The 16448-nt window shown below is 39.5% G+C and overlaps 1 protein-coding gene across 1 annotated transcript in view; it reads right to left on the minus strand.

The window, feature by feature from the left end:
• PDSS2 (decaprenyl diphosphate synthase subunit 2) overlaps nt 1-16448 on the minus strand; it is a 71357-nt gene that overhangs the window by 38231 nt on the left and 16678 nt on the right. The window contains exons 2-3 of the mRNA XM_035109292.3: nt 14497-14631; nt 559-757 (exon numbers count right to left, since the gene is read on the minus strand). Coding sequence (XP_034965183.2) covers nt 559-757; nt 14497-14631 — 334 coding nt within the window. The remainder of the gene's footprint in view (nt 1-558; nt 758-14496; nt 14632-16448) is intronic.

Consider the following 16448-nt stretch of genomic DNA (forward strand, 5'->3'; position numbering starts at 1 on the left):
TGTTTTTGTTTTATTATGTATAGTGTGTTTTTGTGTTGTGAATCACCCTGTGATCTTTTGATAAAGGGTAGCATACAAATTTAATAAACAATACCTCTTCTACTTACTGCTATAGAAAAAGGTTATGTGCAGTAGAATCCTAGGTTTTATGGAAAAAATGAAAAAAATTATAACAAAAACTAGTTTTAAACCTGTTCCAAACAATATTATTAATATTTAAAAGGGAAGCAGTTAAGTTCATTGAACTAGGTTCAATTTGCTTTAATTCATTATTTCTACTTATGATAGACGTAAGTCTGCTATCTTACTAGTAGTTTCTTGGTGAGTAAATATGATTAAAATAGAGTTAATTTTATAGCACAATTTATTTGACATAGCTGACATATCATATCTGATAAAATTTCAGACCTTTGGGCAGCGAGTAGTTTTATATGACATCTAATGCCTCAAGGAATATGGATTTCTAACAAAATTAGCTCACAAAAGGCAGCAGAGAAATCTACTGAAATAAACACAAATGAAGCCTACACCTTCTTTAAAGCAATAAAACCATATTACCTTAGTATTTTTCAGCTCAGCAAGGCTTGAGCATGCATTTGCTAGAAGAAAATCACCACTTAAGACAGCCATTTTATTTCCAAATTGCATGTCCTTCAACGGGCCATCCGATGATGTCAGTTCACCAATGTTTACTATCCCACGATGTACCAGGAAAGCTGTGTGAATCAACTCAGTAATCTCTGCCAGACTTCGTTGGCTTTAAAGCAAAGACAGGAAACAGTTCAATTAGCTGCAAAACAGCTGTATAATCTGGTTGTCTACAAAAGAGAAATGCTGAAAACTATAGCAGATGGGGTACTTATCAATACAAATATAGCATTCAGCACTTTGTGAGCACACCATTTTGAGTCTATCCTGCCTGGCCCACTTGAGGGGCAAACTGCACGTGACATTAACTCATTGAACAAACTCATTGAGTTTAACCTGGTTGATTTTATTTTGGAGAAAAAGCAGCTGGTGCTGAACCAGATCAGGTCCTTGTGTTTATTTTCTACTGAAAAGCAGCTCCTTACCTGGCTGTGTTTTTGCCCCCCCCCCCATTTGCTAAAAACAGGAATCTTAAGGTTCTGAAAAACAGCCAGGTAAGTGGCAATTTTCAGCAACAAACAAGCACAGGGGCCATGGCTGTTTTCCTCTCCAAAATAAGAGGACTGATAAAACATATTTGTTTAAATACATATATGATGCCATGTATAATAAGGCCCTGACATGAGGATTCTTACTAGATTTAAGGGAATACTTAACAATATAAAATAGTGTTTAAAAAGAAATCAAAATGTGGATACTCCCATTCTTCAAATGTGTACTAACAACCCTAAACCATGTTGATAATTGCAAGTAAAAACAACCACAACAAAGCAGCACTTTTTTTAAAAAAAAGGGGGTCTAAAAATACCCCATTTTTATGCACTTCATCATTCTATTACCATACATAGATAAATTATAGCAATGGGTATATGGGGCAACAAACCTTTTTATATGCTAAATTTAACCTTTTTGTTTCAGAGTGTGGCAGGAATAAAAGCCATCTATTGAATGTGACAGAAAATTACATTCTGTCATAACCTTATGTCTAAAGAAGGGTTAACACATCCTGGAACAGGGGAAGAGGAGGGAGGGCAACTAACAAGACATCCTGATGCTTCTGCTGTCATTGTCAGGGCAGCCCTTGGAGAAAATGTCCATATCAATTCAGTTTATCAGATGGACAGCTGATCAACATTAAACAGACTTGCTCTGGGCAGATTGAGCTGAGATACCTGCCATGAATACCAATGAGTGTCCTCTGCTCTCGACAACTGAGGTCCGACTGTTGCTGATCCCAGGGCATATGGGGATCCCTAGTGACGAGTACATAAAGCTGCAGCTTTCTCAAGTGATGGCTCATTTCCCCCAGCTGAAGGCACACATTAATATCCTGAGGAGATCAAGCTCACCTCTCTGACCCCCACCCCCACCCCGCTCCCAGTGCCCCTAGTGTTCCTTTCCCCCTTTAATAAGCTGTTAATGATGGAAACAAAAATCCTCCCTGTACAGTTTGCCACAAAAAGGTTACACAAATACATTAGTGTCATACTTTCTGAGCCTTCCTTCCCATTTTTCCTTAGGTTTCTGTGCTCTTGTTTGCTCTCCAAACAGAACCTGTATTATTCAGCCTACTGCATTAAAAATACAGCTCATGTATTTAGTATATTCAATTTTTTAAAATGCTAGAGGACATCTTCTCGTAAGGCTTACTTAATTTTTAACTAAAATGACAAACAAGGTAAAGCAATCTGTCATTTGAATATATAAAATAGCTCTAGGCATTTCTCAAAGAATCTGAGTTTTAATACAGGATACCAGAATAGGAGATTCTTAAGCAGTCTGAATTCAGTTTAATGTGTTAGGAGAGAAAACATCTTCTATAGAAATCTTGGGAGTGGTGAAATAATAGTAATTAAGAGGTTGTCTACCTTGCAAGAGATTATTAACTATGGCCCCATTTTTACTTAAGTAAGCCATAATAGATAAAGTACACTAAGGATCACTTGTTGAACATTTATTTACTACAAAAGCAGCCCTCTGAAATAAGAAAGAAGACTGGAATATGGTATTTATACTGCTTTTAAGCACTGCAGTCATCTGAACCACGGTTTACAACCTGATCCTGTGCATGTTTATATGGAAGTAAATATTCCTGTGTTCAGTGAGGGTTATTAGCTTACTGAATTATTCTTTCCTGGATAAATCAATGTTGACTGCCTATGGGCACAGAAAAGTCACAGAGACTGCAGTTTACAAAATGGTAGAAAAAAAACACTATAGGGAAGTGTAACATTGTTAGAAGTAATAATGATCAAAATCTAGTGGCTAAAGCAACAGATTTAAACTTTAATTGGCCGATTTACAAACAAGTAGAGAATCTCATCATGATCAGTTCTCAAAACCAGCTTTCAATACTAACACTGAGCCTTCAAACCTATTTAGAGAGAATGGCATATGAATATAAAGTTTCATTACCTTTCCACTGTGCACATGGAGCAACCCTTCACTAATCTTGGGTTTGAAGCAGGACAATAATTGTATCCACCAAAGTTCTACTCAGAGTAGATATTAATGTACCTAAGTTAGTCACACCTAATTTCAATACAACCAAAAGTTTTTAAGGCAGATTTATATCCCCAGCATTCATTCTTTTTCAAAATTAATCATTTTGCCTGTCATTTTTACTAGCTTTCCACTTCCCCTCTGCTTTCACGTAATATAAGCAAAGCACAGTGGAATCCAACGTAGCACTAACTTTTGGGTGCAGGAAATGAAGGGCAACTGCGCAACAAGACTTCCCCCTCTGCCCCCTCAAACCTGGGGGTTCCCTCAACTCTCCAGAGCTGATAGGAGGGTAGAAGGGAAGGGAAGGGGGGAGAGTCCCATTGTACAAGTGGACATTGGTCTGCACCAGTAACAACTGAGTTGACTCCTGCCTAGAGAATACTTTACCAAACCAATCACCATCAAGTTACATGTTAAATTTCTGCAGCTCTGTAACATTAGTAGCATGTGCAAAACCCTTACAAAATATATATTTTGCCTAGGCCTATTATGTAACTGTGAGACTGAATTAACAGTTATGCTTTGAAAGCACCCAAAAATAAGATGTGCCAGAACAGAGCTAATAAGGGAATTAGGAGTAAAAAAGAAATAGAAACACTGGAAATGCTGTACAGAATTTTAAAAAATCCAGCTTTCCCTATCGACTTCCAAATGTGTCAGATCCGTTTTCTTTTCTTTTTTTAATTACTCGTTTAAGACTAAATTATTATTAACTATTATAAGCACAAATTATTATTATTAATTATTTTGAAAGGGTAGAGATATGGCTGCAGTTGAAAGTATACAGATGAGCGTCCTTATCCTGAAGTCTTACACTAGCTTAAGGGGCATATGCACTCACCCATTTTAGGTGAGATGCACTAGCAAAAGTAAGATCCAACTTTGACTTTATCCCCTTCATCAAGAGTCCCCACCACTGTCATTTCTGCCATCACTCCCATTCCTCCCTATTCCATGAACAGCCCATCATCCTTCTTAGCTTAGACTGCAGTTTTGGAGCCCTGCTATTTTGAGGTCCAGCAGTTTATCCTTCTGCCACAAACCAAGTTGCTTCACGCACGGAGCACAAAAAGAGTATGGGAAAGCCACAAAGGGAAGTCTGAATGGGAAGCTCCCTCTCATACTTCCTAGTACACTAAGGTAAACAGCTCAATTTGCTCTAAATGAGGCAGTGTATACCGTACCTTCTATACTATGAAGTAGCTCTGAAGCAGCTGAGCTGAGTGGGTATATATACTATCAAATAAAACTGTACTATCCAGATTATAATGCATGGCAATGTACCATAACAAGTTACATCTTGCAAAAGATGCCTAGAGTACAGCCAGTTTATTTTTCACTATTTCACATACCGGTAGAATAAATGGTTTTGGTTTTTTTGTATTTGACATACCATTTGCAGCAGAATTTCCAACTGACTTTGTTGATTCTGCCGAAATACATTAAAACCCCACCAATCTATAATAGGTTCACATTTCCTTAGATCATATTACAGAGCATCTGATTTATCCCTAATAACAACTTTTAACTAATTTGGCAGTTTTCAGATCAACAACAAAAACCAATCTCTACAAGTAAGGAAAATGTGGAACTCGTGGAACTCATTGCTACGTATACAAATTCTGATGCAGCAGGAAGGGAGTCTCTTGGAAAATGCAGTGTGCAGATAATCATTTACTTCTAGATGCTTGCGTTGTCTCAATATTAAATCTACCCTTGCATCTGAAGGGCACTGTCCTGTCTCAGGATTGTATTACATTGCAAACAATGGGCGTTCATAATAACAATGATCAAGTGTTGTGGATTTGTCAGTGCATGTTCTGGAAACCACATTACAGTGTAACTAAATGGCACAACACATATGAATCTAAACTCCTTAGATTTAACAGTTTTCAAATAATTTTTAAACAGAAATTGGGAATCTAACCACCGTTAATATTTTATAGTTTTTAGTATTAAAAATACAAAGTTGTTTTAGCAAACATATTTAGTGTTCCAATCCAACTCCTTGAGCTTGGCTATCACTGTATCAGAAATCTTCCTGCCACACATACAGAGCTGTGAACAGAGGGGAGTCTGGATCATGCCCCTAGTGTTTAATTTATTGTTTGTGGCCCATTATTTGGAATAATAAACTTTAATGTCACACAATTGTGTGTGAGAAATAAGATTTATTATGTTTTATTGTCAAGGGATGCTTCCCCCCCCCCTTTCACTCTGGTAAGCATTTCCACATACTGTAGCTACATCTGCAGAAGTGGGGCAGTTAGCCTATCCTCTGCTTATCAACCTCACTGGGACCTGTTGCTGCTTGGCTCCTCCAGGATTGCCTCCACAAGCAGCCACTCCATCTGGTCACTGGGTAATCATAATGTAAGGACTGGTGAATGTACTTATTTTCCTCTTGTGTCCCTGTCCCTTTTTTCCCTTTTGTCTTGTGTCTGTTAAGGTTACAGCCCACTGTTTTAAACTGAATTTCCTTCAGTGCACTGCCAGGGGATGTGGTATATATGAAGGATGTGTATGTCTGTAGGAGAAAACAGAAGGTATGTCTAAAAGGGTTTCTAGGCCTGTAATGTGCATGTGTGGTATGTCCAAAAGGGTTTCTCTCCCTTGTCCCATGCAGCTGGAGGAAGACTCCCACAACGTTTAGTTTCATTTCTCCCTCATCTCAACTTGTCATCAAAAGGGAACCAGAGATCATCATTTGTAACGAACTCCAGTCTGTTACAAGACAAGCCATCTTCAAACCATGGTTTTTGATGCTTGTTAAATAAACTAACTAGAGACCCTAATCAGAGCCTGCTTCAGCTGCAAGCCCCCAAGGCTCCACAGGGTCATTTACTACCAACTGCCTTATGGGAAGAATTCCAGGAGAATGATGGAAGAGTGCAAAAACTGCCTCAATATGTCCTCCAGCTAAACTTTCCCTTTTTTGCAAGGCCTTCTTCCTAACAAGAAGCAGCACTGTGGAAAGATACCTGACAGATAGCTGTGTTGTTATTATATTGTTAAAATAGCTTTCTACTACTTGTAAGCTGGTTTGGAAGGATTTGTATCTTGAATCATTGTAATCAATAAAATAACCAGAGTGTGTTATAAACAACCACTTATGGTTCAGATGCAATGACAAACAGATGGAGGAAAGCGAAAGTAAATAATGGTTCTGTGTGTGTGGGAGTGCCCAAGCACAAGCTCAAGCTTTACTCAGGCTTATTCCAGCTCATGAACGTAATGCTAAAAAATCCAGGGTTCAAGCATTACATATGAACATGACCAGTCATTCCAATTCAAGCTAAGGGAATCAATGCCTGTAAATAGGTTTCTACATGTGTATAATTTGCTAGATGATAAATCTTGAGTATGTAATTGGATATGGATCAGAATGCATATCCAAACATAGTTGCTTTCTACCCATACTGTTTTGAATGGGATGCTCTTTAGATTAAATGCACATTGCCACCCATACTTTGGTGCAACTAGCCATTCAGATAACTTTTGAAAGTTCGAATACAGCTGATTTGGGACCAGGATCAGGTTGTGTTTTGCTTATTTTAAGGGGAAACTAGTACTGACTTATTTAATATATTTAAAGGAGAACTTGCTTTGAGATAATGTAATATAACAAGTACAGTCAAATAACAAATGATTAAGTAAGATGTCAACAGGGAAGCCTTCAGCTTTACAATCAGGAAGTTAACTGCCACAGGAAAACACTTGTCCCGATTCAGAAAGCAAGAACTTAATATCAAAGCACCTACAGTATCTGCAAATTGGTTGCTCCTTAATTTGATCCAACAGGGTGGAACAGGATAGAAGGGCGGGGGGTAGAGTCTCTCAACCCAGAAGCTAGGTTAGGATATAGAATGGAGGTACTACTGAACAGCTGGCACAGTCACCTATATCTAATCTAACATCACCAATCGCCTGTTTGAGCAAAACTAACTCTAAACACACACATATAAACACACAATCCAGAGCTGACCATCTGTTCTGTGGAGGAGGATCTGTGGAGGTGGTCTTTTCCAGCAGACAAGGAATCTGGACTGGGATTCAGATCTGAAAGGCAGCCTTCAACTCCCTTGTTACAGTTTCCTATATACCAGCCCATACCAGCCCAGTCACATTTATTAAAAGCAGCATGTCAAATAGTTCACAATTACAGTCTATATCAATACAGATTATGCCAGATGGTAATGAGCCATACACAAAGAGCCATCCATCCAAAATAATCACACTGTTTTCCACAGAACTGTTGAAGAGGTTATGGTTTATTACACCGTACTCATTAGATATACAGTGCCAGCATTAGCAATTTTCCCTTCATTTGTGTCTCATTTAAGATTCTACCTCCACAAGCATATTCAAATTAGTACACAAGGTTAAAGCTATTATGGTCAGGAATAAAATTAAGTTATATTTTATGTTATAGAAATGACAGATCAAAGGTCTCTTAAAAATGTTTTAATTATCCAGCATAGTGTACCAAGAGAGAGAATAGAAATATACTTTGTTTGTATCAAAACCTATGCTTAGTAAGAGAGTTAAATACAATGACTGAATTGTTCTAAATAATGATAAGCTACATTCAAATATTAAGGCTACAAACTAAGAAAAGTGGTGAAATCAGCAAAAACAAAAACCCCACAACTGAACTGCTAGCCTTGAATTTATTTCTTTGCATTTGTTTGACATCAGCAAAAGACTGGATGAGGATGAAGAAAATATTTTTTTCCAGTCCAGTCGAAGCAACCATTGGGGGGGGGGCAGATCCATTCAAAAGGCGTGCAGCCTGCTCCTGTTGGAGTTGCATTCCCTTGTAAGAACTGGATTTTCATATTGTGGGTGCTGATGCATCTGGAGTCACTTCTGCATGCCCAAGTGGTGGTAGTGGCCAAGAGCACTTTTTACCACTTTTGGCTGGTAAGCAAGCTGTGCCCTTACCTGAAGAAAGCAGCCCTAGCCACAGTCATTCATGCTACAGTAACAAACAGCTATTCTAATGAATTCTGGATGGGGCTGCATTTGAAAAGTCCAAAATGCACCAGCCAAATAATGGCATGCAGTGGCACTGTGAACAGGACAGTCCTCAGTCTCAATTGGCCCAACCCCACAGAACATATGATCATTGCACTTATGCTCCTCATCATGCAAGCATGGTAGAAGTCTGCATAACATCACTTCTTCCATACAGGAGTCCCATCAACCTGCTAGGACTGTGACATCTTAAATTAAGAACTTTCTGCCTTAGAATCACCACTACAATTGATATCATTTCAAATATAAAGTGATAGTTTAAGCAACTGACCTTACTCAACAGTTGCCACTGAAATGTGAAACATGTTTTCAAAATCCAATATGAATTCTAAAAGGAAGATAATTATATACAAGATGTTGGGCTGGATTCAGAGAAAATCATATGGTAAAGGAAGGGGGGTTGGCAGAAGCTGACTGTCCTTTGCCCCAGCAGCTTCCTGGAAGTCTCTCCTGTACAACATGAATGAGGCTGGCTGTGACAATGGAGGGGAGAGGCATCCCTGAAAAATCAGGCAAAAGGACCATCTGCAATCAGGAGCTCCATACATAAAAGATGTCTCCACCTGCCTTTCAGGTACCCCACCTTCCTGCCCAAGATTTACCAGGATTGACCCTGCTCTGACTGAGGCAAGGTCTGGAACTGTGGCATGGTGCATTTGTGCAATGCCAATTTCAGGGCTGAGATGTTCCATCAGAACCTGCACAAGAGCTGGGTCTGTAGTCAAACAAGAGCCCTGAAGACACAAGCTGGATGTAGAGCTGCTTAAAAGAAAGATGTACTAGGAGCTGTTGGACCAGCAGATATCAGGCAGAGTCCACTGTTGCATAACTATGCCAATACAATGGCATTCAACGTTTCTGAAATTAGACAAGACCTATAAGGTTGGAAATAGTTATTGCTAGTACTATGCCAGATAACTGTGAAGACAGAAAGACAATTGGATGTGTTCAGGAATACTTTTACTATATTGCTAGTGACTAGTAGAAATAATTTTTGGTGGCCAAGTTCAGACACATTAACAGACCTTTGCATATAGCCATTATCACTAGTAATCCACTTCTCTGCCGTTTGAATCCCTGTGACGGGGTGAGCTCCCATTGCTCGGTCCCAGCTCCTGCCAACCTAGCAGTTCGAAAGCACATCAAAGTGCAAGTAGATAAATAGGTACCGCTCCAAGCGGGAAGGTAAACGGCGTTTCTGTGTGCTGCTCTGGTTTGCCAGAAGTGGCTTAGTCATGCTGGCCACATGACCTGGAAGCTGTACGCCAGCTGCCTCGGCCAATAACGCAAGATGAGCGCCGCAACCCCAGAGTCGGTCACGACTGGACCTAATGGTGAGGGGTCCCTTTTTACCTTTACCTTGAAGCTTGGAATTGTTTAGTCTGGAAAAGAGGAAACTGAGAGGAGATAGGATAGCCATTTTCAAATATCTAATGGACTGTCACATGGAAGATGGAGCAAGCTTGCTCTGTCCTGCTCTGGAGTGCAAGTCTCGAACCAATGGATTCAAGTTACAAAAAAGGAGTTTCCAGCAAAACATCAGGAAGAAGTTTCTGACAGTAAGAGCTGTTCAACAGTGGAACGGACTCCCTCAGAAGTGGATACTCCTTCATTGGAGGTTTATAAGCAGAGGTTAGATTGTCATCTGCCATAGATGCTTTAGCTGACATTCCTGCATTGCAGGAAGTTGGACTAAAACTCTACAATTCTATGATTCTATGTGCAAAAAAAGAGAGCAGACTCCTTCTATACATGGTGGACATCTTATAGAGCTCTGTATTTGGGACAAATAAAGGCAGTATTGTCCTTTATTACTGTTAATGTACCAAGACTTTTGTTTGTCTTTTAAATGTTATACCAGATCTAGTCCTCAGAACAAAACAGTCACTCTTGTCACTAATTTCTAGACTGGTTATGCTAATCACTGGACATGTAAGGAGATACCTTTGAAACAAGAAAGGCTGGGGAAATTGTGGGATATTATATTATTTAAATTGATGTCATGCCACAAATCTTCAACTGCATTAAAACTTGCAAAATATGAAGCCCAGTAGTAATTTTTATAAAGAACATTTACTACTGAGCTATTAATACTATAATGTGATTAGTCAAACCCCTTACACAGGGTAATAGTCTGCCTAAGGCAAATATATTTCATCTTACAGAAAGGTGGCTTTAAATAAGTACCGCTGTTGCGGGAAGGTGAACGGCGTTTTCGTGCACTCTGGCACTTGTCAAGGTGTCCCATTGTGCCAGAAGCACATGACCCAGAAAGCTGTCTGTGGACAAACGCTGGCTCCCTTGGCCTGAAGCGAGATGAGCGCCGCACCCCATAGTGAGGTTTGACTGGACTTAACCGTCCAGGCATCCTTTTCCTTTATATTTTAACTTTCTGTATGTTCTGATAATTTTATCAAAGAAAAAATTATTTTAAAATGGAGAAGGTACGGACCATTAAAAATGGCAATAGTTTTGCACATAATAGGTAGATTAAACTGCATGCTATTTTCTGCATTTTAGGTTCATGCCTTCAAAACTCTAGTTAAAAGTTTATTTGCAATGACTATGCAAGACAAACTGAAGCAAGGTAAACAGATTCCCATTAATATGCATTGCCAATTATGTACAGACACCACCAAACCTGTGAACAGATGCTCATCTGTCCAAGTGTTTCCCTGAAATACTTCCACATAGCTTTAAAAATATATAGCCATACCAATGTAGCTGGAAAGTGACAATACTGATGGATTCAGCCCTATGATGCATGAACAAGAACACATTTTCAAATATAGTTAAGTGGCACTTGTTTCAAAATATTTGTTTCATTTCTCAAATCAAGATGAAACAGCTGAAAATCATTTGGTATTCCAAGTGTCAAACAAACACACTGAAATAAAAATTTGCCTCATCCAAGTAAAGAAAGCTTTTATTATTGCAGAAATTTGGCCAATCTTATGGCTTACGTTCAAAACTATGTAAAATATTTGTATGATGGAAGCATTGATCTGTGGATATTAATGGCTTTAGTACTAGTAAGTCCTTCTCAAGTGCTGGATTATGACCTGGGAGAATTCCCACTCAAGTCTAACCTACCTAACCTAACCTACCTAACCTAACCTACCTAACAGGGTTGTTTGTTGTGATGATAAGTTGGGGAGGGGAAAAACCATGTATACCACTTTCAGCTCCTTGAGTGAAAAGGTGGAACATAAACTGTGATAAATAAACATGCATATATGCATGTACATAAATCTGTACACAAGGGATGACAGATAAAAACTTTACTATCTATATGATTTCTAAATGGATTCCACAACCTTACATTGGTCACTTCAGTAACAAGCTACAAATATGCTTCTGTCCCCTCCCATATCACATACACTGTTGGATAAAGACAGTGCTTCATAAGGTAAGTGAGCAGATAGGCTTTTAAGAAATCAAAAGGGCATAGCCTTTTTCAAAATAAAAAAAGCAACGTATATAATTTTTTAAAACATTTTACACGTCAAGGGAACATTAATATAAGGTCCGTTGAGTGAGACTAAAATTAAAGCTTGAATCACCAAAGAAAATTATTTATCAGTAAACAAGGATGGATATGACATGCTATTAAGGCTTTGAGAACAAGCATTAATTAATAAGAAAGGCACCAAAGTGTGAGGGGACCCTATGTTTTTAATTAATAGAGGGGTGGAATCCCCAATTTCCCTCCCACAACACTTTGAATCCTCTAACATTTAAACTTGCTTTAAAGAGATTTATTCCATCCTCTCCCCCAGCCACAATTTCACCTCATCATGGTGCTTGTTTCCTCTGCTTTTGGCAAAATATACCAATGAAGCAGATGGGCCTTGCTCTGTACATGTGATGATGCTAAACAGTTAAAGGAGATGGCAAGCTGCCTCTGAGCCCTTGCCCCTATCACCAGGTGTGCTGCTATAATCAGCAGCAGGGAAGGGATAAAAATCCCTTCTGAGCCTTGCAACTGCTGCCGCCTCTGGGACAGGATCAGATTAATCAGATGCATTTTGGAAAGTTGGCATCAGCTAATTTCTATTATTAAGGCAATTCCCTTCCACTATTTTTTTAATAGTTTGTTCTCATTTTAACATTTGCAAAATGCTTTCTTGATGCATGGAAACCTATATCAGTTGCTGATCTTCAGTTAGGGAGGAGGGGTGGTGGTACATTTTACTTAATTTATGCCTGTTCTACTGGGAAGCATAATTAAATTTTCTGAATATCTTTCAACAGAAATGCATCTACAAGCCATGTATTGAAGTCAGAGCCATATGTTGGTATGGCAGGTTTGTTAAGAAACTGGGATTTCTTCAGTAGGACTTTTACATCAACTTGCTAGCATATAGTGTATAATACTGTATAGACAATGTACCGTGTGTGCAGTTGGCATGCCCTTCTTCCATGCATCTGAAACAGGCACCTAAATATATTAGACACGAGTAAAATCTTTATATGCACACAAAATCTTAGAAAACTGCCCTTTTGCCAGGGAAGGGAACTTTCAGGTGTCTGCACTGCACCAAACCACTCTACCATGGAGTCCTTCAGCACAATAGCTCCATGGTGCTGTCAGGCAAAATTGTTCACCACTACCATGGAGCAGGTACACCTTAAGTTCCCTTGCAGGTAGTGACAGTGAACCAGAGAGCCAGCGCAAGTAAGGATTCTGCATTATCACTACTGACAGGTTGCTACATCTTCAAATCATACAGGATTCAGCAGAAAAAGTGTAGATGATGCATTAAATACAATAATAACCACATAGGACCCTGATCAGGACTGGGACTATAGTTCCTTCCCATCACCCAACTTCCAAGCCAATCCAATCCAAATCTTTATTACCGTCACCTAACTTCATTCCTGACAAAAGCTGCCCACACATCCAAAACTGCTTCTTGCCGCACAAAAAAATGCTGTTGATGCAATCACACCTTGCCTAGCTTTCTTATATCTAGGCACAGCACAAAAGCTTTTCCAGCCATCTTCCAAATAAAGACATTCTGTAAGGATCATTACCACACTGCAAGTTAAATGTAGCTACTCTTAAGAATGACCCCTACATGACCAATCATCTGGAACTGTCACATTTGAATCAGTTTTCCATGGTCATTATTTTGTTAATTCTCAGTGATCAAGAGTGATTTGATGAAGGTTTCTTGGTTTGGAAAACTGGTCAACATCGTATTTCCTATGAATGGTTAAAGATCCACATGCTACTTCTTTTCAACTTCCTAAAACAGGAACTCTTTGTGAGCAGATACTGATTGTCTTTCTTTAAAGCACCCTGGAAAAGTAATAGTCAATGAAGATATACTGCTAACTCAGTGCCTCAGTAGGTCAGCTGTATTACTATGTTTGGAAAATCAGTAGTAATCTTACAAGGATGCAGCAGCTTTCTTCATCTTGCGGATCAAGCAAGAACTGCTCCTTACGTATTACATATTACCACTGCCAAAACACTCATCATTATAAGAAGACAAAGGCATCTGCACAGGCTTCCCCCCACCCCCGGATATTTGGACCATGGTTTGCAAAGGCCAAGTCATTCATTGAACACCTACTAACAGCTGCCCATTCAACAATTAGTTACAATTCAGGTTGTTGGAGGGGGGGATCAATGCACCAGTATTGGAGGATTGGATACCAAGGTATGGGAGGTGATCCAAATGAAGAAAGGCAATTTAACAATTTTATTTATTATTTATTTCATAAAATTTACACACCGCTTGATTGTAACAACAACAACAACAACAACAACAACAACAACAACAACAACCCTCAAAGCGGTGTAATAATAATTTCATTGAAAAATACTGTAGACCCTTTTTTTTGTATCAGTACAATAAGAAGTAATATAAGGTCAAGCACAGACTGGAAAGTGATACATGCAGTACTTGTGACTGGATGGAAAAGGTGAGTGCTTTTGCTACTATAAAACTATCTACTGTATGTGGAAAGAAAATCCTGCTGCTGTGCATTCACTTAGAACACTATTTTTCAGTGCAATATCCCATCTGGGAAATGCCTATGTAAGGATCTCATAGAGTTGTGCAAACAGGGATAAAAGTAAGGGTTGTAGAGATCATCATATACAAAAAGCACTATACAACTTTTCTTTTTAATGAAGCACAGATGGAAACAGGAAGGGAAACTGTCTTTCTGAATATTATTCTCATATATCTCAATGGTATTTGCATATTTTGAAAAAACACACACACAAATATTGGCATAATCTGAAAAGAAAATAAATGTGACTCTGCATCTTTTGCATTAGAAAATTCTTACCTAGAATATATCCCACTGATCATATCATTTTGGAGGGAGCTCTCTGCTGTTATGCTGGGCCCAGCTGCCTTAGATATAAGTAAAACCACCAAGCCTCTCATCTGCAGGTTGTTCCTGCTATCCAACACAAAACCTCTGCAAAAAAAGAAAAAGAAAAAAATTAAGTCAGATCAGAATTTTGAACACGCAAATAATTTTTCCTAAGACCAATTTAGATGACTGCCTAAGTAGTGGGTTAGATGATTGAGAATGAGCCACAGTTTGTGTCCTGCCCTGTTCTCCTCTATGTGTGAGAGGAGAGAATGAACTTTCACTTTAGAATCTATAGTTCTCTACTGCTTCTTTAGAACAAAACCAAAGCTCCACATTACGTACAGTGTTAGAAACTGGGAATGAAAAGCTAGGAGCAAAATGGCTTCTGGGACCTGGGTTGTGGGCACCAAAACAGAATGTCTAGTCGTCATGGGGGGTGGGGAGTCAGCAACACTTTTTATTCATTATTTTGATAAGCATGAATTAATATGCAATTCACATAAGTAGCACATTGTTAATATTGCATTTTAGCAGAAATTGTTAATACATGTTTAATTTGGTGTTTACAAAAAAACAAACTGGTACCATACTTGAGTTTTCAAAATCCTCTACTCTTTGTTGTTAAACTCCTTAATATATTGTCTATCCTTAACATATACTTCAAGGCTTCAAATCACATACATTTCATTAATCCTCGAGTGTCAGAAAGGTACAAAAAATGGCACCCAGACTTTTTGAGGTGCTTGCAAATGGAGAAACTTTAGGTGCAAAATGCGCCTGGCACCCCAATTTTGAACCCTGATTCAGACCCCATTAAAACCTTCAAGGGAGTCAGGCAAGGGTGCCTTTTGGCCTCTCTACTATTCAATTTTTATTTAAATAACTTAGTATCTATCACTTGCTGCTTCCAGGGCTTGACATTTGCTCTAATTCAGCAGTAAAAAGGTAAAGGGTAAAGGGACCCCTGACCATTAGGTCCAGTCGCGGATGACTCTGGGGTTGCGGCGCTCATCTCGCTTTACTGGCCGAGGGAGCCGGTATACAGCTTCCGGGTCATGTGGCCAGCATGACTAAGCTGCTTCTGGCAAACCAGAGCAGTGCACAGAAACACCGCTTACCTTCCAGCCGGAGCAGGGACTGAACAACAGGAGCTCACCCCGTCATGGGGATTCGGACCGCCGACCTTCTGATTGGCAAGTCCTAGGCTCTGTGGTTTAACCCACAGCGCCACCTGTGTCCCAATTCAGCAGTAAAGAGCAGGTTTTCCTGGGGAAAGCATTGGGACAAATGGAAAACCACTCAGACCCATGTTTTCTAAGCATGGGACAAGCAAAGTGGGGACAAGCTCTAAGACTAGCTTTCTCCATCTTGGTGGCTAAAGATGTTTTGGGCTACAACTACTATCAGCATCAGCCACCATATTGTATGATGAGGAATGATGGGAGATGTGGTGTCTAAACAGTATTAGCAGAGGGATCCCAATATATATAGCATATAGAGCATATAGCATATAGAGATGGCTTATATACAGTCATACCTCGACATCTGAATGCTTCGACTTCCGAAGTCGATAACCCCCGGAAGTCCTTTCGCCGCGCGCCCCTGGCACACGCGTTCTGCACCTGCGCAGAGTGGCGTGCGCGTTCGCCGCATGCACATAAGCGCGAAATCACGCTTCGCGCATGCGCTGTAGCGGTGCTTCGAGAACCGAAAACCTCGACTTACGAAGACGGCCACGGAACGGATCGTCTTCGTAAGTCGAGGTACTACTGTACAGTGGTACCTTGGTTTATGAACACAATTGGTTCCGGAAGTCTGTTCATAAACTGAAGCGTTCATAAACTGAAGTGAACTTTCCCATTGAAAGTAATGGAAAGTGAATTAATCCGTTCCAGATGGGTCCGCGGCGTTCGTAAACC

This window comes from Zootoca vivipara, chromosome 3 (assembly GCF_965207765.1).
Source record: "Zootoca vivipara chromosome 3, rZooViv2.hap1.1, whole genome shotgun sequence".
NCBI lineage: Eukaryota > Metazoa > Chordata > Lepidosauria > Squamata > Lacertidae > Zootoca > Zootoca vivipara.